The following is a 23,187-nucleotide window of genomic DNA, read 5'->3' on the forward strand; positions in this document are numbered from 1 at the left end:
TGAATGGTGTTGGACTTTGTCAAATGCTTTTTCTGCATCAATTGATAAGATCATGTGGTTCTTGTCTTTTGTTTTATTTATGTGATGGATTACACTGATTGTTTTTCTAATGTTGTACCATCCCTGCATACCTGGTATAAATCCCACTCAATCATGGTGAATTATTTTTTTGATATGTTGTTGAATTCTACTGGGTAGAATTTGTTGAGGATTTTTGCGACAATGTTCCTGAGAGATGTTGGTCTGTAATTTTCTTTTTTTGTAGTATCTTTACTTGGTTTTGGTATCAGGGTTATGCTGGCTTCATAGAATGAGTTTGGGAATATTCCATCCTTTTCTATGCTCTGAAATACATTTAGTAGTAGTGGTGTTAACTCTTCTCTGAAAGTTTGGTAGAATTCTGCAGTGAAACTGTCCGGGACAGGGCTTTTTTTTTTTGTGGGGAGTTTTTAAATTAGTTTTCAATCTCTTCTTTTGTTATAGGTTGTTAGTTTTTCTACCTCTGTTTGGGTTAGTTTAGGTAGGTAGTGAGTTTCTAGAAATGTGTCCATTTCTTCTAGGTTTTCAAATTTGTCAGAGTGTAATTTTTCAAAGTATTCTGTTGTGATTCTTTTAAATTCGGTTGGGTCTGTTATGATATCACCCATCTCATTTCTTACATGGGTTATTTGCTTCCTCTCCTGTTTTCTTTTGTCGGTTTGGCCAATGGTTTATCAATTTTGTTGATCTTTTCAAAGAATCAGCTTTTGGTCTTGTTAACTCTTTCAATTGTTTTTCTGTACTCTATTTCATTTAATTCTGCTCTAATTCTTATTATTTCCTTTCTTCTGGCGCTCAAGGGCTTCTTTTGCTGCTTTCTTTCTACTTGTTCGAATTGTAGGGTTAATGTTTTGATTTTGGCCTTTCTTCTTTTTGGATGTGTGGATTTATTGCTATAAACTGACCTCTGAGCACTGCTTTTACTGTGTCCCAAAGATTCTGGTAGGGTGTGTTTTCATTCTCATTTGATTCTGTGAATTTCTTTATTCCAGCCTTGATTTGGTCTGTAACCCAGTAGTTTTTGAACAAGGTATTATTCAGTTTCCATGTGTTTGATTTTTTTCCTTGCTTTTTCTGTTACTAATTTCTACTTTTATGGGTTTATGGTCAGAAAAGATGCTTTGTAATATTTCGATGTTTTGGATTCTGTTGAAGCTTGCTTTATGGCCTAACGTGGTCTATTGTGGACAGTGTTTCATGTGTGTTGGAAAATAAAGTATACTTGGCTGCTGGTGGGTGGAGTGTTTGGTATACGTCTACGAGATCAAGTTGGTTGATTGTAGCATTTAGATCTTCCGTGTCTTTATTGAGCTTCTTTCTGGATGTTCTGTCCTTCACCGAAAGTGGTGTGTTGAAGTCTCCTGCTATTATTATGGAGCTGTCTATTTCTCTTTTCAATGCTGTTAGAGTTCATTTTATTTATTTTGGAGCCCTGTCGTTGGGTGCATAAATATTATTATGGTTATGTCCTCCGGGTGTATTGACCCTTTAATCTTTATATAGTGTCCTTCCTTATCCTTTGTGGTGGGTTTTACTTTAAAGTCTATTTTGTCAGTGATTAATATTGCCACTCCTGCTCTTTTTTGATTGTTGTTTGCTCGATATATTTTTTTCCATCCTTTGAGTTTTAGATTGTCTGTGTCTTTAAGTCTAAAGTGTGTCTCTTGTAGGCAGCATACAGATGGATACTGTTTTTTTTTATCCAGCCTGCCACTCTCTGTCTCTTTACTGGTACATTTAGTCCATTTACATTCAGCGGAATTACTGATAGGTATGAGTTTAGTGCTGTCATTTTGATGTCTTTTTTTGTGTGTTGTTGACAGTTTCTTTGTTCCACTTAATTTTCTGTGCTGAGTCATTTTTCTTTGTGTATTTTCTTTTTATCTTTTTCATTGTTGTTGATTTTATATTTGCTGGGTCTTTGTGTTTTTCATGTTTTTTATTTTGATGTGTAGGACTGTTAGTTTCCTTTGTGGTTACCTTAATATTTACCCCTGTTTTTCTGAGTTTAAACCAGTCTTTCATTTCTTTATATTGCTTTGACTTCCTCTCCATATGAAAGATCTATGACTACATTTTTTAGTCCCTCTTTTTTGTCTTGATGTTGTTATCTTTTACAGATTGATATCTCTGTTTCCCTATTTTCAGTTTTTAGCTTGAATTTGTTTTTGTGACTTCCCTATCTGTGTTTATATCTGGTTGCTCTGTCCTGTATTCTAGTCTTGGGGTGTTATCTGATATTATTGATTTTCTAACTGGAGGACTCCCTTTAGTATATTTTCTTATTTTGGTTTGGTTTTTGCAAATTCCTTAAACTTCTGTTTATCTGGAAATGCCCTAATTTTGCCATCATATTTGAGAGACAGTTTTGCTGGATATATAATTCTTGGCTGGCAGTTGTTTTCCTTCAAGGCTTTATATATGTCATCCCATTGCCTTCTTGCCTGCATGGTTTCTGCTGAGTAGTCTGAGCTTAGTTTTATTGACTCTTCTTTGTAGACGACTTTTCATTTATCCCTAGCCACTCTTAAAATTCTCTCTTTATCTTTGGTTTTGGCAAGTTTGATTATAATATGTCTGTGACTTTCTTTGGGGATCACCTTATGTGGGGTTCAATAAGCACCTTAGATTGATATCTTCTCATCTTTCATGATATCAGGGAAGTTTTCTGCCAACAAATCTTCAACAATTCTCTCTGTATTTTCTTTTATCCCCCACCCCCCACCCCGTTCTGGTGCTTCTATCACTCATAGGTTATTCCTCTTGATACTGTCCCTTAACTTTTCTTCATTTTTAAAAATTATTTTATCTAATTTTTCCTCAAATAAGTTAGTGTTAAGTGCTTTATCTTCATTCTCACTAATTCTGACTTCCATTGCCTCAATTCTGCTCCTATGACTTTCTATTGAGTTGTCTAATTCTGAAATTTTATTGTTAGTCTTTTGGATTTCTGTTTGCTGTGATCCGATCTGGCCTGAAGGGCACCAGCTCCTGCCGGGTTAGGTCTGGCAACTCCTCGCTGCTTCCAAACCGTCTCTTCCTCCCCCTGCCATTCAGTCTGATTCCTCAACTTTGCCTTTGATGTTCAGGGTTCCTACATTGTCATATATAATTGATTTACCTGTTTTTTCAGGTCATTGTTGTAAGAGGGACCACAGGAAGCATCTGACTACTCTGCCATCTTGGCCCTGTGTCCTGTCCATGTTTTTTGATTATAGCTACTCTAGTGTGTGTAATGTGGTATCTCATTGTGTGTGTGTTTAAATAATGTTTTATTGTGTTTTTGGTGAAAATTTACAAAGCAAATTAGGTTCCCATTTAATAATTACTAAACAAACTGTTAAGAGACATTGGTTAAATTTTTCACAATGTGTTAACATTCCCATTAATTCCCTTCTGGATGTTTCACTTCCAGTAATGTGGTTTCACCTTCCCCTTTCTTTCCCATCTTTGCTTTAGAGTAATTGTTGACCATTTGGTCTCATGCAGATTATTTTTTCAAAGGTATACAGTACTCACTAGTAGTATTCTATTATTTAGCTGAAAGGTGACCTCAGGGGGTAGTTTCATTTCAAGGTTTATGGAGTATCTTAGGGAGACAGTCAGGGATTCCTCTAGTCTCATCTGGTCCAGTCAGCGTGGACTTTTTCTCCCCTTGTATCAGGATACATCTACTGTGGCCCTGATCAGAATTGTCAGTAGTGGTAGCAGGTCACCATCTAGTTCTTCTGGTCTCAGTGTGGATGAGGTCATGGTTCGTGTAGACTGTTAGACCTCTAGACTAGCTGCTTCACTGAGTCTTTGGTTTCCTTCTTTCTTCTTTTTTTTTCTGAATGAGGAGAGATTGATCATTGTATCTTAGGTGGCTCTCACAAGATTTTAAGGCCCAAGGCACTCCTCATCAAACTAGGATGTAGAACATAAACTTTGTGAACTGCATTATGCCAATTGACCTAGCTGTCTCACGAGACTATGGTCCTAAGTCTTCAAACCCAGAAAACCAATCCCGTGAGGCATTTGTTTATGTCTAAGAAGTATTCGTAACTGTGCCCCTATGTGCTTTATTATATATTTGCACATACATGTATGCACACACACACATATATACACATTCATTAACTTGTTGCCATCGAGGTTATTCCAGCTCATAGCCATTCTATAGGATAGAGAAGAACTGCCCCATAGGATTTCCAAGAAGCAGCTGGTGGATTTGAACTGCTGACCTTTTGGTTAGCAGCTGAGCTCTTAACCACTGTATCACCAGGGCTCCGTATATACACATAGCTACATGTATATATGTACACATGTACACGCACACATACATACCTATACACATATATGCATACATACATATATAACCACACCTATATTTTTTGGTTGTTGTTGCAAAATTATGTATGTCCTAGGGTCATTATGAGTCAGAATCGACTCGACAGGAATGGGTTTGGTTTTGGTTTCTAGCATTTACCAAAAAGTCCTTTTTTGTGTGTACTTTTTAGTGACTTTTTTTTTTTAACCTTGGTCAAACTGTGGGCACTTCACTCACATGTAGTGTCACCTTTCTTATCACCAAAAATAACAAGCGTTTACTATCTAAAGAGTGATTCCCCCTCTCCCCACCCACTCATCCCTGATAACCACCAATGAATGTTGGTTTCTGTATGTATACATATTTTTGTCTTTTTATAAAAGTGGGATCATACAAATATGTGCCCTTTTGTGACTGACTTATTTCAGTCAGCATAACGTCCTGCAGATCCATCCATGTTATGTTTCAAGGACTCATCATTATTCTTTATGGTTGCATAGTATTCCACTGTATGTATATACCACATTTTGCTTATCTATTCATCTGTTGATGGGCACTTAGGTTGTTTTCATCTTTTTGCTAATGTGAATAGTGCTGCAGTGAACATAACCTGTTGCCATCAAGTTGCTTCCGACTCATAGCAACCCTATAGAACAGAGTAGAACTGCCCCATAGGGTTTCCAAGCTGGAAAGCAGACTGCCACATATTTCTCCCATGGAACAGCTGGTGGGTTCACACTGCTGATCTTTTAGGTAGTAGCTGAGCACTTAACCACTGTCCCACCAAGGCTCTCTGCAATAAACATAGGTGAGCATATGCCTGTTCATGCCACTTCTAGTATGTCTCTAGAGTATATACCTAGGAATGGGATTGCTGGATCATAAAGTAGTTCTATTTCTAGTTTTCTTCCGGAATTGTCATACCATTTTCCACAGTGGTTGTACCATATTACAGTCCCAGCAGCAATGGATAAATTCTAATCTTACCACATCCTTGCCAACATTTGTTGTTTTCTATTTTATTGATCAGTGCCATTTTAGCAGGGGTGAGATGACAGCTCATTGTGGTTTTGATTTGCATTTTCCTAATCACTAATGAGATTGAGCATCTTTCCATGTGCTTATTAGGCTTTTCTGTATCTTTTTTGGTGAAGTGTTTGTATCTATTGCCCATTTTTTTAATTGGGTTGTTTCTCTATTTATTATTGAGTTGGAAGAGTTCTTTATATAGTCTGGATATGTCCTAAATTGGTTGTGTGTCTTGCAAGTATTTTCTCTCAGTCTATAGTTTGTCTTCTCATTTTAAGAATGTCTTCTGAAGTACAAAAGTTTGGAATTTCGATGAGTTCCATTTTATCTACTTTAGAAAACAAATTTTTAAAGAGCTCTAGGGATTCATTTTGTTCATTTCATAATCGTGAAGATTAACTTATATTCTTCACTATAGTTCCATGATCTATCCAATTATTTCATAGACTTCTTTTTTAGCATAGAATTATGTTATGGATTGAATGTGTCCTCCTAAAACATGTGTTGAATACCTAGCCCCTGTACCTATAAATGTGATCCTGGTTGGATATGGGGGTGGCTTTTGTTATGTTAATGAGGTGACACCAGAGTAGGGTGGATCCTAAATATAAGAACTTCTGAGTTATAAAAATTGCAGAATAGACACATGGACACACACATACGGGGGAAGACAGATGCATGTGAAGATTGTCTATAAACCAAGGAACCAAGGAATACCCGTGGCTACCGACAAGGAACGAATCAATATGGATGAGATCCTTATTTGAACTTTTAGCCTCCAGAACTTTGAGAAAATAAATTTCTGTCCTTTAAAGCCACCCACTTGTGGTATTTGTGTTACAGCAGAACTGGGTAACTAAGACAGAATTTGGTACCAAAAAGTAGGGTGCTGCTGTAATAAACACCTAAAACTATGAAAGAAGATTTAGAATTGGGCAATGGGTAGAAAGTAGGGAAATGTGGATGCACTTGATAGTAAGAGCTTATATTGCCTTGAAGAGGCTGTTGGCAGAATTACAGACATTAAGGACAATTGTGATGAGGGCTCAGAAGGAAATGAGGAATCCTATAGAGAAAGCTTCTATTGCCATTGACAGAATGTTGTAAAGATTAAATGTGCTCTGGTGAGGCTTTAAAAGAAAATGATGGACATGTGATTGGACACTAGAGGAAAGACCATTCTTATTATAAAAAGGCAAAGAACTTGTTTGAATTATGTTGGAATGTTTTGTGGAAAGTAGAACTTATCAGCAATAAACTTTGATATTTAGCCGAGGAGTTTTCTAAGTCAGATCTTAGAGGGGCAGCGTCGTTTCTCCTTGCTGATAATCATAAAATGTGGAAGGAAAGAGATATATTTAGAAATGAACTGTGCAAAAATAAACTAGAACTTAAAGATCTGGCAAATTCTATTATACAAATTAAGAAAGTATTTCATAGAACTGATACCAAGGTGTGGCTACACAATCTTTTGCTAAAGTGATTAGGCCTGTGACCCTAATCCTTTTATCAAAAGACTGATCTAATCAATCTATGATCTAACCAACTACTTCATCCAGACTGAAAGGGACAGAGACAGAATGAAATGAAGAAAAACTGTTTCCCTCCTGGAATTCTACAGGAATTGTAGAAGTGCAACTAAGCAGGAAATGGGTCAATGAAGCTGCTCGGTTGCAAACAACTGTTGCCTTCCAAGAAAAGAAAAAGATCATTTTGGGAACAGTTCAGAGACACAGGGGGAAAAGGAAGACAGATGATGGATACAGATGCATCTATATGGCCAGGAATGCTAAGGATTGTTCCAGCTACTAGAGGCTGAAATAGAAAAGGAAGGACCTCTAGCTAGAGCCACACCCTGAATTTCAACTTCCAGCCTCCTGAACTGTGAGAATATAAATTTCTGTTCTTTAAAGCCACCCACTTGTGGTATTTCTGTTACGGCAGCACTAGGTAACTAAGACACATAGAATTCTGTAATAACCCTTTTTATATTAAACTTTTTTAGTTTTAATTTTTATATGCATACAATTTAAGAAAAAAATAGTTCTACAAGTTTTGTTATGAAAAGCTATGGTCTTCTGCACCCTTCCCCCATTTATCCTTTTCAGAGGCAACCACTTTCATTTTTTTAGCTGATTATTTAGGTATTAACCTTCATGTTTCCCAATAATATGCTTATATTGATACTTCTTGATTTCTCTGAATTTCTCATAATCTATTTACTTTCTTTTATGGAAGACAAGGATTTAGCTCTTTCTTCTCCCTATTCACACTACACATATTTCCATTTCAATTCTTCCCAAAATAGTCATTTGTTACTTTAAATAGATCAACATTTAGTGTTTACATTAATTTTTATAAATGCCATTTACAGCTGACTGATGGAGTAAGCTACATACTTCTGTTTCCAATAGTATGGGGTCCTAAATACTTCAAAGGGCCCTTCTACTCAAAACAAATAAACAAAAAAGCAAGCAAGCAAACAAATAGATCATACTTAATGTGGATTTTTATTGGTTTGCTGGATTTGTATGAAGCAAAACCTTCAATGGACAAAAATCAAACAAACAAATGAACAATGAATAAAGTAAAACTAAGTCTGAAGCAATGAACTTTAAGCACTGTTTTGGCAAAGGGCGTAGAACTCTAAAATCCCTGATTATGTCTCCAGATCCACAGGGTACCCTTGCTCTCAGTAGAGGGGAAAGGTAAATCATGTCTGAAAGAAAGCACCTTTAATTAGATCACTAGTTTGCCACAAAGTAAGAGCTAACAAAAATGTGCTCAAATAAATATCACCAAACACAAGGAAACAAACCATTACGTAGGAAGAGTCAGAATAAGTAACAATAGACTTGTTGAGGACTCAAAATATTGAAATGAATGGATATGAAATACAGAATAACTATTTTGAAAAAGTGAAATAATGAAAATTAAATAAGAGACAAGACACTATCAGGTATGACTTGGGAGATTTACAGAAGAATCAAGTAGAACTTTCAGAAAGGAAAGTTATTGATATAAAAAAAAAATAGGTCTAACAAATACACCTGAAGAGATAATATGTAAACTGGGTTATATATCTGAGCAAATTACCCAGAATGCAGCTAGAGATTTGAGATAGAAAATATCAGAAAGGATGAAGAAATACAGAGGACAGAATGAGAAGGTCTAACATATGTCTAGATATAGGAGTCCCAGAAGAGGACAGAGAAGTGATAATTTGTAGGTCTAATAACTGAGAATTTTCCCCAACTGATGGAAGAGATAAATACAAAGACACGGGAAGCAGAACAATTATCAAATAAGACAACTAAAAGGAAATCCGTTCTAATATACACACTTCAATGAAACTATAGAACATCGAAGGTAATGAGAAGATTTTAAAAGTACGCTGAGAGAAAAGACAGAACACCTACAAAGGAATGAAAATTAGATTTACATCAGCCTTCATAATTGCAATGAGTGAAGCCAGAAGACAGCAGAATATTTTCAAAATTCTGAAAGCCACCTCAGAACTGTGTACCAACAAAATTAAATTTCAAGGATAATGGTAAAATAAAGATATAAAAAGATAATGAAAAATTAAGGGCATTTTCTTGTCTACAGAGCCTAAAATATTTACTAATTACTAAAGTAATTTTTAAACTGGGTACTTTAGGGAAAAGGAAAATGATCTCAGATAAAGGTCTGAGATACAATAAGGACTAATGAGCAAAAATATAGACATATCAAAATAAAAATGGTGAGAAAATATAACACCACCACCAATAATAATAACTAAAGCTTGGAGAGCTGTAAAACTGGAAATGGATAGCACATAAATCAAATGGGGGTTACTGGAGTCCAAATGTTCCAAAGTCCTCAGGAGGGAGATTAAGATAGTAACTCTAGGCTTCATTTAGTAAAAAAAAAAAAAAAAAAAAAGTGCTGTCAAAACTTAGAGTAGATCTGCACTCCATAGGGTTTTCAGTAGTTGTGATCTTTCAGAAGTAGATCACCAGGCCTTTCTTCTGAGTCTCCTCTGGGTGGATGTGAACCACCAACCTTTCAGTAGTTTGTACCACCCATGTACATGTGGTAAAATTTCAAGGATAACATCCAAAAGAACAGAAATAGGGTGTATATGTTCCAAATCACTAGAGGGAAAAATGAAAAAAGAAATATAGGTAAACAAACAAATAAGAAAAGACAAGGAAAAAGGAGGAATTGTAAAATAATAAGTAAAATGGTGAAAACAACTTTGAGTACATTACAAATAGAATAGAAATTATTTAAAGTTGTCAGTTAAAAGACAGTTTAACATGGAGTTGCCATATGATCTGGTGATTCCATTTCTAGGTATATACATTGAAGACTTGAAAGCAGGGACTCAAACAGATACTGGTACATCACTGTTTACTGCAGCACTGTTAACAGTGGCTAGAGAGTGGAAACAACCCAAATGTCCATCAACAGATGAATGGACAAACAAAATGTGGTGTATATACATGTGAAGGTTGTTGAAGTGGCAAATGTTTTGTTACCTATATATTTACCACATGCACACACACACACAATGTGATGTGTACACACAATGAAGTATTACTCAGCCATAAAGAGAAATGAAGTTCTGATACATACTACAACATGCATGAACCTTGGGAACATTGTGCTGAGTGAAATAAGTGAGGCACAGAAGGACAAATATTGTGTGATATCACTTATGTGAAGTGTCTGGAGAGGGCAAATGCAGGGGTAGAGGGAGGGCATGGCCTGATCAGAAAGACTACCACATAGCCTGATATCAGCTGACCTCAGGGAGGGAGGGAAGCATGATTAATCAATAATGCTTATCTAATGAAATCAATAAAAGTTGTGAACACCGAAGCTCCAAGAGCCTACTGGCTGGTGAAAGACATCGATACATATGTTCTTTTTGGGACGTGGAAGCTTCACGTTGGGAACCCTCTCGGACCTGGTCCCATGCTGATTATCTGTATCCTTTGCTATAATAAATCCGTATCATAAGTATAGTACTTTCTGTGAGTTCTATGAATCATTCAAGTGAATTATCAAACCCAAAGAAATAGTGGGAACCAGCAGGTGGAAGTGAGGGAGCCCAGGGGAGGCCCCCAAACTTCCAGCTGGCATTCTGGAGGGGCAGTGGGAAAACCTTGAATTTGCAGTCAGCAGGTCAGAAGTAAGGGTGTTGTGTGGACTCCCAAACTTGTGGCTGGCTTCTGCCTATTTGGCAGTCTGAAGGATGGTGTCCTTTTAACTTGTGAAATCTGACCTAGCTCTAGGTGGCTAGGATCAGAAATAGAGAGGGCTGCATGGGCGGCTAGTGTCAGGGATGATTGAGAAGTGGGAAAGTGGAGATCTGATAAATCTTCACATTTTCGGGGATTGGATTTATGTTGATTCTTATAGATTATACTGGTGGTTAACAGGGGCTGGGAGGAGAAGGGGGTGGGGGTGGGGAGTTATTGCTTAAGGGGTACTGAATTTCTGTTTGAGGTGACGAAAAACTTTTGGAAATGGGTGGGGGTGATGGTTGCACAACATGGTGAACGTAATTAATGTTAAAGAAATGTAAACTTGGTCTCTATTTGCCTGCAGCAATAGAGGAAGAAGGAAAGTCGGAAATAGGAGGAGGATATGAAATGTGTGGCTAATTGCCTACATGAATAACTACCTCCTTTGTCATGAGACCAGAAGAACTAGATGGTGCCTGGCTACCATTACTGAACATTTTGATCAACGATTCTATAGAAGGATCCTGATCAAAAGGGGGAAAATGCAGAACAGAATTTAAAATTGTCACAGACTCCAGACTTTCTGGGGCCATGAAGTCTGGATGAACCTCTAAGACTACTACCCTGAGATAATCTTTAAACCTTAAACCAAAAATATTCCCTGAAGTCTTCTTAAAACCAAATAATAACCCCTAAGACTATTGTCCTAAGATTCCTTTGAACTTGGCACTGAAGCTACTCTTGGAGGTCACCTTTCAGTCAAATAATAGATTGGTTTATAAAATAAACAATATCACCAGTGAGCAATGTGCTCCCTTAAACTATCAACTATACATGACCAAACAGTCAACATTTACCCAAAAGCAAAGATGAGAAGGCAAGGAGGGGAAAGGAAGCTAGATCAATGGAAACAGAACAAACAGAATGGAAATAATGAGAATGCTGACACATCGTGAAAACTGTAACCAATGTCACAGAATCTGTATAAAAACTGTTAAATGGGAACCTAATTTGCTTTGCAAATTTTCACCTAAAACATAATATTAAAAAAACAACCAAATAAATGAACAATAGTTTAGCTTAACTAGCAAAGAACGTCTGCCTTGAGCATTGTACTCTTTTAAGATCTATCTGTGTGGGATCAAATTGACAACAGCAACTCTATAGATAGGGAACTTGGCAGTGAGTTTATGCTAATGGCAGAGGAATAACTTGGAAACAGTAAGAATGGTCGCACAACTCAAAGAATGGAATTGATACACTGAATTGTATATGTAGAAATTGTTGATGTGTGTTTTGCTTTGTGTATTCTCAACAACAAAAATAAATTATAAAAATTTTTAAAATGGTTAACATGGCAATTTTTTATTGTATGTATTTTACCACAATTTAAAAAAGAGCTTGTGATAAGGAAGGAAGGGAGGAAAGAAGGAAGAAAAATGTCTACCAATAAATAAAAATAAACTGTTGACAAAACACAGGAAGATTCAAAGTAAAAGGGTGGAAAAAATGTTCCAGGCAAATATTAAGCAAAAAACAAACAAACAAAAAGCCGAGGAGGTGGTTTTGAGAGTAAACAAATGACAAAACAGATTTCAGGAGAAAGCACAAAACAGAGAGGTCACTAATATTGATAAAAAGATTTAATTTACTAGGAGGGCATACAATTCTAAATCTTTGTGCTCTTAATAGTCTCAAAATATATAAAGCATAAGCTGTTAAACCAGAGAGAAATGAACAAATTCACTATCATTATGGGAGATTTCAACACACCTCTCCCAATCATTGATTGGTCAATCAGAGGAAAAATTAAGTAAAGATTTAGAAAAATTGCATACACCTAACAAATTTGATTTACTGGATAAACAATAGGAGAAACTGCCAACAACTAGAGAAAGTGCATTCTCAAGCACACGTGAAGTTTATAAAAAGAGCATATACTTTGCCATAAAGCAAGTCTCAATGAATTTCAAAGAATCAGTATCATACGGAGCACATTAAATGAGAAATCAAGCTATATATATATATCAAGATATATATGTGTATATATATAAATATATATGTATATATATGCATATGTATATCTATATATCTTATATATACAGATAACACACATATATACACATTATATAAGGCTATAAATTCCCTATCACTGCAATCCATAAGTTTTGATATGTCTTTTTTTTTTTAATTTGACCCATGAGTTGAAAAGACGTCATAAAATTTCCAAATTTAGGAAGATTTTGTATGTATGTGTGTATATATATATATATATATATATATATATGGATAACTTTATATAATAAAACATGATTACTTTGTCTTTCCTATTGTGATCATTAAGACTGTGTGTCAGTTTGGCTGTGCCATGATTCTCAGTGGTTCGGCAGTTATGATATAGTTTGGCAGTCGTATAATGATGTAATCATCTCCAAGATGAGATCTGATACAATGTAATCACCTCCATGATGAGACCACTATGAGTAGCCAATCAGGTGAAAGGGAGTTTCCTTGGGGGTGTGGCCTGCATCCAATACATGTGGATTTTCTGGCAAAGCTCACTGGCTTTTGCTCTGCTCTGGCTCCTGCATTCAGCTCGTCAGCATCTGACCTCCAGTTCTTGGGACCTGGGCCAGCAGCTGTCTTACTTGCCGGTCTTGGATTCCTCAGCCTTCGCAGCTGTGAGCCAGCAACTTGCCATCTGACCTGTGGATCTTGTGTTCATCAGCCCCTGCAGCTATGTGAGTCAGGAGAAGCCTCCAGCCTGAGGTCTGATGCCTGACCCCTGACCCACAGGCTTGGAACTTTCCAGCCTCTACAACTGCATAAGCCATCACCTTGAGATAAATTTCTCTCTCTATATATATACATACGCTTCAGTGGTATTGCTTCTCTATAAAACCCAGCTAAAGACACCTATATACATTTTTTAAATTAGTTTCCTATGTTCTTATCACTAATTCTACACCAAACCTCTGCCAGTTATCAAAATCTTCTCTCAGGATATTGAACCCTTACAGGTATTTTATCCTGAAGAAGGCTCTCCTGGAGCCTTTTGCTCTGTTCCACTTTGGACTGGCTACCATCTATACCTGGGGCATAACAGTAATACTGGGATCTCTCATCACCAAAATCCGGGGGATTCTCTTTGCTGCTTTTCTATGTTGGATCTCCTAATTCTTATATTCCATATCTTCGTTTCTTAACGGACTTTCTCAATTTAGAGGCTCACATTTTCTAGCTTCCTGAAAGGGGGGACATTGGAGATAAAAATTTTGACACTATGTATGAAATTGTCTATTATGTATTCTAACTTTATGGGCAGTTTGGCTGGGTATAGATTTCTAGATTGGAAGTAATTTTTCTTCAGAATTTTGAAGGCAATATGAGTCCAATTCTGTTTTTCCTCCCTTCTCTCTGGAAGCTGAGGTCTTTTACAGTCCTCAGAATACTGACATTGCATGCGATACGCATTGGTGCCTGCTTCCATCCACTGGGCAAGTGGTATTCTTGGTGAGTCCCTTCAGTGTGGAATCATGTCTACTTCTGAGAGATTTCCCTGTGTCTTTTAATTGATATTTTCTCCCGTCCTTTTTTTCTCTTCTTCCAATCTGGTCATTGGATACCAGAAACCAGTCTGTTAATTTTCTCAACTTTTATTTTGTATTTTTCACTTCTTTCTTCCTTTCTTTCTGGGAGTTTCCTCCAACACTTCTAAATCAGCTTTTTTACAATTTCTAGTTTTCATATTTTTAATTTTGAAGAGCTCTTTTAAGCTCTGAAAGTTGCTTTATTCCCCCTTGATAGTGTCCTCTTTTGTTTCATGGTTGCAGTATCTGTAACTTCATTTGAAAAGCTTTATTCAGGACCCTGTCTGTCTGCTATTTAAGGACTGGGCTCTAACAAGCTTCCTGGAACCTCTGAGTGAGTGGGTGGGGCTTGGTCAACCATGAACAACAGTATGGGTGATCTGGCTAGCCATTTTATTGTTGGGGACCTCTGCTGTCAATATCTTTACATCTTTCCTTTTGGGTTGAATAAATCCTCATGAAAGATGTGTTTTTACTTCGGCACCCTCTGTTTACCCACTCCTGAGAATAAACCACTATGCTTTTCTAGTGTAAAAGAAAAGTGGTCACCACCAGTGTAGAGTAGCAGAGTAGATTATGACCACTTCCTAGGCAGATAGCCAACCAATTCTTCTGATTTTAGCCCTTTACATCTGCTACCAGAGGTAGTGGAAAAACTGGATATTCATATGTAACAAAACAAAAGCAATGATCCTTGACTGTTACCTTACATTATATACAAAAAATTAACTCAAAGTGAATTGCAGACACACTCATAAAAGCTAAAACTATAAAACTTCTAGGAGAAAACACAAGAATAATCTTTGGAAGCTTAGGGTAGGTAAAGACTTCCTAATTAGGACATAAATAGCACAAATTAAAAAAAAAAAGATCAATTTGACATTAAAAAAAACTTCTGTTCTTCAAAAGACAAGACTATGAAAATGAATAGGCAAACTACAAGCTAGGAGAATATATTTGTTAAGCATGTATCTGACAAAGGACTTGTATCCAGAATACATTAAAAAACAAAAAACTTCTTAGAATTCAATAACAAGAAGACAAACAATCCATTCAAGAAATGGGCAAAAGAAGGCTGTGGGAACCATGGTTTCAGAAAACATCTAGCTCAATTGGCATAACAGAATTTATAAAGAAAATGTTCTACATTCTACGTTGGTGAGTAGCATCTGGGTTCTTAAAAGCCTGTGAGCAGCCATCTAAGATACTCCACTGGTCTCACCCCTTTGGGAGCAAGGGAGAATGAAGAAAACAAGACACAAGGGAAAGATTAATCCAAAGGACTAATGGACCACAACTACCATGGCCTCCACCAGATGGAGTCCAGTACAACTAGATGGTGCCCGGCTACCATCACTAACTGCTCTGACGGGGATCACAACAGAGGGTCCCAGACAGATATGGAGAAAAATATAGAACAAAATTCTAACTCACAAAAAAAGACCAGACTTACTGACCTGACAGAAACTGGAGAAACCCTGAGAATATAGCCCCCCGGACACCCTTTTAGCTTAGTAATGAAGTCACTCCCGAGGTTCACCATTCAGCCAAAGATTAGACAGCCCCATATAACAAAATGAGACTAATGGGGGACAACAGCCCAAGGACAAGGACTAGAAGGCAGGAGGGGACAGGAAAGCTGGTAATAGGGAACCCAAGGTTGAGAAGAGACAGTGTTGACATGTCATGGGGTTGTTAACCATTGTCATAAAACAATATGTGTATTGTTTAATGAGAAACTATTTGTTCTGTAAAATAAAAAAAAAATGGGCAGAAGATTTGAAGAAACAGTTCACCAAAGAAGATATACTTATGGCCAAAAGCACATGAAAAGATATACAATACCAGTAGTCATGAGAGAAATGCAAATCCAAAACACTACATACTCACTGGGATGACTAAAGTGAAAAAGACTGACTATATCAAGTATTGGAGAAGATATGGAAAAACTGGAACTCTCATACATTTTAGGTGGGAATGTAAAATGTTATAGTCACTTTACAGTTCTTTTTTCTTTTTTTTAAATTACAAACTTTCATTGAGATAAAATATATTTTATCTTGCCATTGTAATCATTTTTAAGTGCACAACTCAGTGACATTAATTATATTCACCATGTTGTGCTACCATCACCACTACCCATTTCCAAATGTTTTACATCATCCCACACAGAAACTCAGTACCCCTTAAGCAATAACTTCCCATTCTCCATACCCTCCCTAGACCCTTAGTCCCTGGTAACTGTTAACTTTGGTTTATTATTTATTATTCTAGATATTTCAATAATTGGGATCATACAATATATGTACCTTTGTATTTAACTTATCTCACTCAGCATAATGTTTTCAAGGTTCATCTATGTTGTAGCATGTACTACAATTTCATTTCTCTTTATGGCTGAATAAGATTCCATTGTATGTATATACTAGATTTTGATTATCCATTCATTGGTTGATGGACACTTGAGTTGTTTCCACCTTTTGGTGATTGTGACTAATGTTACAATGAACACTGGTGTACAAGTATCTGAGTCCTACTTTCATGTATCTTGGGTATATATGCATAGGAATGGAATTGCTGAGTTATATGGTAATTCTATGTTTAACTTTTTGAGGAAATGCCAAACTGTTTTCCACAGTGGCCGCACTAGTTTACGTTCCCACCAGCAGTTGATGAGGGTTTCAATTTCCCCACATCCTTGCCAGAACTTAATATTTTCCATTTTTCTGATAATAGCTATTCTGATGGGTATGAAGTAGTGGTTTTGATTTGCATTTTGTTATAGTCACTTCAGAAAACAGTTTGGCACTTTTTTTTTTACAAAGTTAAATATACCATTATCACATGGCCAATTCACTTACTTCTAGGTATTTTCCCAAAAGAAAGAAAAACTTCTGTTCCCATAAAGATTATAGACAAATGTTCATAGAAAATTTATTAAATAATAACTCCAAACCAGAAATAATACAAATGTTCAAAACCAGATGAATTTATACATCAATTGTGGTATATCCTTACAACTGAATACTATTCAACGATGAAAAGGAACAAATTACTGAAATGTGCAATAACAGGGATGAATCTTGAAAACACTATGTTGAGTGAAAAAAAACAGATGAACAGTAGTTGATATTTACATTAAGTTATAGAAAAGGCAAAACAAATCTATAGTGACAGCAAATACATAGATAGTTGCCTACGTCTAGGGCTAGGAGGAATTGACAGGAAAGGGCACAAGGGAACTTTGTGGAGTGATAGAAATAGTCTGTCTTGATTGTGGTGGGCATTACATGGTGGACACATTTTTCAAAGCTTACTGAATTGCACACTTAAAATGGGTGAATTTTATTGTATGTAAATTATACCTCCAAGAATTTGCTTAGAGGAAAAAAAAAAAAAAACAACCAGTAGCTAACTTGAACAGGATTCCACTAGATATAAATAGGATAATTATGGGAAAAAGATGGGATAACTTACTTGCACCTTTGGAAGTTGCTAGGGTACCAACTCATTTTGCTAAAGTCTGGTAAATAATAGGAAAGAATCAAACATTAAAAATGCATTAGAAAAATATTATGTTTCACAAAGGAACATTTTTCATTGTCATTATCATGAACTTTCAAGGGAAAATTGTGATATAATGTAAATGCATCTTTTTTGATTTTACAAATACTGACATCCATGTTACTTTTAGACATAACTATTAAATTATGTCTGCATTTTGTTAGAAAAGGAAACAAACACATTATTGTTGTTCAACAAAATAAAACTTAAAATATCACCTTAAACATGAAATCTCCATTATAAGGAAAGCTTACTAAACAGTAATCCATACACGCTAACTACTAACTCCACCCTTTAAACCATGAGGTTTGAAATTACTCCTTTGTTTGCTATCTGAGCTACGACAGGCTCTCAATAAACACTCCTTAGAGGGCGCGAATGATTAAGTGCTTGGCAGCTAACCAGAAGGATGGAGGTTTGAGTCTCCCCAGAGGCACCTTGGAAGAAAGGCCTGGTGATCTACTTCTGAAAAATTAGCCTTTGAAAACCCTATGGAGAGCAGTTCTACTCTGACACACAGGGGGTCGCCTTGAGTTGTAATCAACTCGATGGCAACCGGTTACGTGAATGACAGACTGGAAGAGTCTCTATGGTGACTACACATAGTCTGTGCAGGGTATTTCTTCTGGTGGTTTGTGTGAAAAATACATCATTAATACCATGTATCATTTGCAATTCAGATCAGAATGTTAAGTAATTTATGCTAGATTATCAAAGGAAAAATACACTGGTAATATAATGAGGAAGAAATGCTCTTAAATTGAGTCATCTGAAAATAATTTTATTAACTGATTATACAATTTAAGATTTTATTCACAATAAGCAAAGATTGAATTTTGTCAAGTCCCAAGTGGTCAAGAACAAAACGTAACTGTTTCATTATATTGCAACATTTAAAACAGTATGCTATGTGATATCAAAAATGACATTTTTATACTGACTTTATAAAGTTTTTTTTTGTATATGTTGTTAGGTGCCGTGGAGTCGATTCCGACTCATAGCGACCCTATACACCGGACAGTGTTTCATTCTGTGGTGCATACGGTCGCTGTTTTTTGTATATAGACAGTGCCATTCCACAAATTGTAACCTTTTGGATAGAAGTGCTTTAATGGTTGTCTTCCTCAAAGGTCTACTCACGCCCAGCCCCCAGCCCTTGCCTAATTTGCCTCTCCATCCAAAATCCAAATTGAGAGGTTGAACCTCTGGAACCAGAAAGCTAGTAGGACTGGAAAATGGGACTGGACTCCATTTCTTGAGGCATAATCCCCAGGGTTTCCTGTAAGAAGATCCCTTTCTCACACAATTAAGTTAAATACCTCAGTCTATTACTGATAAGACTTTACACACAGTTTAGTTTAGTGTTTGTTAATGTATACAAAAGTCAAGATGAATACAAAAATCTCCATCTGTTTTATAAAACTAGAGAGAATACAAAGTTTCACTCATTTAGATTAAATTTGTATTGAGAAGGGACAAGTGGGGACTTGGCAAGCAACTTTCCCTTAAGTTTGCTCTGACATTTGCCTTTATCTCAAACAATCAAGGAAATAGGTAATTGTTAATTCTTTTGCTCTAGAGAATTATTATAACCACCACTAGTCTTCCCCTTCTCTTTGTCGGAGTGTGCTTTGTGAATTTGCAGCACCCCACATGCTCTCTGCCTTGTGTTGCCCAACCAGCCCCATCTCAGTGGTATGCTGCTACTGCTGGAGGTGGAGTCCTTGTCCCTACTGGTTCAACTGGTTTGACACTGTGACACTCAACAGACAGACCAAACCAGATTTCGCTTATCAGCAACACACACAGAATTCTACGCACATATTAATGCAAATAAATGTGGCTTCCTGCTCACTGAAAATACTATCTCCTAAAGTCAGTGCTGTGTGACAGGTCTGGGCAGGAAAGGGTTCTATGATGGACTTGTTTTTCCTGAATCATCAGCTATCACCCACACATTATCTCATATTCGGTGGGATACAAATAGCTTCCCAGGGGAGGGAGCACCATGTTAGTAACTCTGGGGTCTTGCAAAAGTTACTTAAGTCTATGAGCTGGAGTCTCCTCATTTTAACATGGGAATGGAGAACCTAATTTAGAAAGCTGTGAACCTTAAGGTGACTCACTTGAGTGCAGGGCTTGGCACATGTAGATAAATCTTTCTTTTGGGGGTCAGTTTTCTTATACTCTGCTCTTACTGAAGGAATCCTGACCATCTCGTGGAGTGGGATTGCTTAATTAACACTACTGGATATGGCCACAGTTTTGAACTGGAATCATATAAAACAGCTTTTGAGAGGTAGTCGAGGAGGAAAATGCTTAATATCAGTTGAATGTTGTGAATGTGGGAGGAGAGAAAGGACAATATTTGTAGAAACAACCGGATGCTAAACTCCAGATTTCAGAATGTGAAACTTTTTTTTTGTCAACCATGAAGAACAAGACCCTTATCAGAAATCCCTTCATCATCCCTCAGGAAATGTGGTAAGATAATTACTTTGTGACCACCCTTTAAAGCCTCCTTACTCATGTATTTAAACTAACCAATCCAAATAGCCTACATTCGTGTTTCCAGCCAATCACTGTAAAATCCTTGTTTCGAGTTATCCCACCTCCTGCTTCCCTAATCTTGCAACTTACAGTCAGAATGTTGTATTTTAACTCATACAAAATGCCTCTGTAACTGTTCCATTTTGGAGCATTTGGTTTCACTTTGTGAGATCAGATGTGTCCCTGGTTCGAACTGTCTTGAACCTTTAATAAATCTCTTTATTTTTATTTTTAACAGAGTACTTGTTCTTACTCTTTGGCATTTTCTGGTGTCAGGTGATTGGGATTTGAAGGTGCGTTTCCTCCGGTGGCCTCCAGGATATTGAAGACCTGGAGTTTCAGTACCAAGCACAAGTCCTTTGAAACTCATCGTTCTCCACAGATTACCAGGAGTCATCCTAGGTAAAACACCTCTTGAATCAAGCTTCATTTCCTTGTGTTGAGTTGTTTGGGATTTATTGTTGTCTTTCTCTTCTGCTTTCATTTTCAGCTTGCTCTAAGCGTTTTGAAGGGTTCATTGCCAAATTAAGTTCGGTGTGGCTGTGACAACAAGACTCTCATCTAATAAGCATGGACTTTTGGAGGACCAAAGTCTCGGCCAATTAAGTTTGAACTCACCTATTTTTCTTTAGCACAAATTCAGGTTTTCTAGCACATGCAATTCACTGTTTTAGTGACGGGGGATGCCAGTTCTAAGGACTTGGCAGGACCACCTTTGGGCACAATGTCTGCTCATATCAACAAACATTTCAGCCTCCATACCTGCCTGTTTCTGGAGTACTGGCATGACTTTACTAAGGGCAGTTTAGAACATGAGTGGCTCATTTGGGGTTCTTTTGACCTAGACAAACTAGTTTTCCTGTGCAGTCAATTAGAAAAGAAAGCCTGTTGAATTCAGCAAATACAATGGGATGCTTATTTTGATTGACACATAGAAGTCTCTGAAAGACACCAAGAAAGCAGGTTATTGTCCATGCAAGATACTATTTCTAAATTGACTAAAAGACAAAAGGAGTTAGAATGCTAGGCACCTACCCCATTCCCTCTGCTCCTCAGCTGGCATATCCTCTCTGTATCCGTCCCTACCTTCTTACTCCTCTACTAATACCCTCTCAGAACTTCCTTTCTTTTCTAAGGAATCTGCTCAGGAAGAAAAACTTGTCCCTGAAATGTCTTTTAAAATCTGACGTCCAGGTCCTGGAGTTGGTACTAGAGAAACTCCCAAGAACCAGCTGTGTCCTTGGACCTGTACAGAATTACACAGCATTGTTAAAGATTTTCCAGATGTATAAAAGAAACCCTATAAATTTGCTGAAGAATTTAAAATCCTTATTGAAGCTTACCAGGCTGGGTTACCTGATTTATATCAGTTGGTTCACATGTTCACAAGCCCTGGGGATACTCAATTGTGGTCAGAGCACGATGATTGGAAACATCCTCAACTTAGTCTAGCCTTAGATACAAGTAAGGCAGCTGGTAATTTGCTCCAAGAAGCCTGAAAAAAAGGGAAGGAATTACTTTATACGTTTCCCCCTATAACAGACTGGACAAAAATCCACTCTTGTCTACAGAATAAAGATTAAAGTATTTATGATTACCAACATAGGCTCCTTCAGATATTTACTGAACATTCTGGGCTTGATACTTTTACCCCAGGGGCATCAGGAGCTTTTAATGCAGCCTTTGTGTCTGGCCTTAACTCTGATCTCTCAGCCTTAGGAAAAAGGTATTAGCTGGATTGGAAGGCCACCCCAATGGCTGAGCTGATTAGCTTGGCTCATGATTTTGTTTAAACCTTAGAAACTAAACAAACTGCCAAGACTAAAAAATTGATGGCTTTACAATTACAGCAATTATAGTTTCCTAATCAAAAGGGATTTAAGTCCTTTGGAGGTCTAAAACTCGTACTTGTTATTATTGTAAAAAACCTGGGCATTCTAAGAAGGATTGTATAAAGTTAAAGAATAAAATGGGCAAACTACCATCAGACAAAACTCAATCTAAATCAGAATGAAGGGGATCTAGGGACAAAACAAGGGCTTTTCCTGTGGTGACTTTAAATCCTCAAGGAGAAACAATTATTTAAATTAATGGGGAAACTTGCAAATTTTTAACTGACACTGGTGTCACCCTGTCCATCATCATCTCCACTTATTTACAGAAACCTCTGCCCCAGAGTACCAGAACCTCTAAAGTTGTGGGGGTCGCTACTCAAGAACAAACTAGCCCACTCTAAGTCCATTCCGACATCTTCTGGTCCTATGGCAGATCTCCATCCTCTTCTACTTAGTCATAATACCCCAGTTAATTTAACAGGAAAAGACTTACTAGCTAAATGGAATTGTCATATACAGTTTAATGAAAAGGGGGACATATTATTAGAACTCCCTGACAGTCACCATGAAATTGAGGGAACCTCACAGGAGGAGGCTTTTTGTTACTTGCAAGCACTTTGCTCCTACAGGAAGGCAGCTCCTCTGCCCCTTTCACTTCTTTAGACTATCTCTTTTTAGTATGACAAACCTGTGGGCCACAACTTCCACAGATGTTGGCTGGGTGCTGTCAGCAGACCCCACTATAATTCAAGTTGATACCTCCAAGCCTTTACCTAAAATCCTTCAGTACCCTTTAAAACAAGAGGCAAAAGAAAGACTTACTCCAATAATTCAGGGTTTTCTTACTAAAGGCTTAATTACTCCCTGTACTAGCCCCTGTAATACTCCTGTTTTCCCTGTTAAGAAGTCAATAATCATGGCTGGAGGTTTGTACAGAATCAACATGCCATTAACTTCATTGTGGTTCCTAATCCACATTTACTCCTTTCTAATGTACCCCTTGAAGCCTCTCACTTTACAGTGGTTGATCTTTG

General features: G+C 37.1%; 1 protein-coding gene across 1 annotated transcript in view; it reads right to left on the reverse strand.

The window, feature by feature from the left end:
* The window catches only part of SPIDR (scaffold protein involved in DNA repair), a 129,530-nt gene extending 107,485 nt beyond the window's left edge, over positions 1 to 22,045 (reverse strand). Inside the window, 2 exon segments of the mRNA XM_023730649.1 lie at positions 17,682 to 17,727; positions 21,675 to 22,045. Of these exon segments, the coding sequence (XP_023586417.1) occupies positions 17,682 to 17,716 (35 nt within the window). The 5' untranslated portion in view covers positions 17,717 to 17,727; positions 21,675 to 22,045.
* Between the last annotated feature and the right edge of the window lie 1,142 nt (positions 22,046 to 23,187).

This window comes from Trichechus manatus, unplaced genomic scaffold (assembly GCF_000243295.1).
Source record: "Trichechus manatus latirostris isolate Lorelei unplaced genomic scaffold, TriManLat1.0 scaffold00038, whole genome shotgun sequence".
In the NCBI taxonomy this organism is placed as follows: domain Eukaryota; kingdom Metazoa; phylum Chordata; class Mammalia; order Sirenia; family Trichechidae; genus Trichechus; species Trichechus manatus.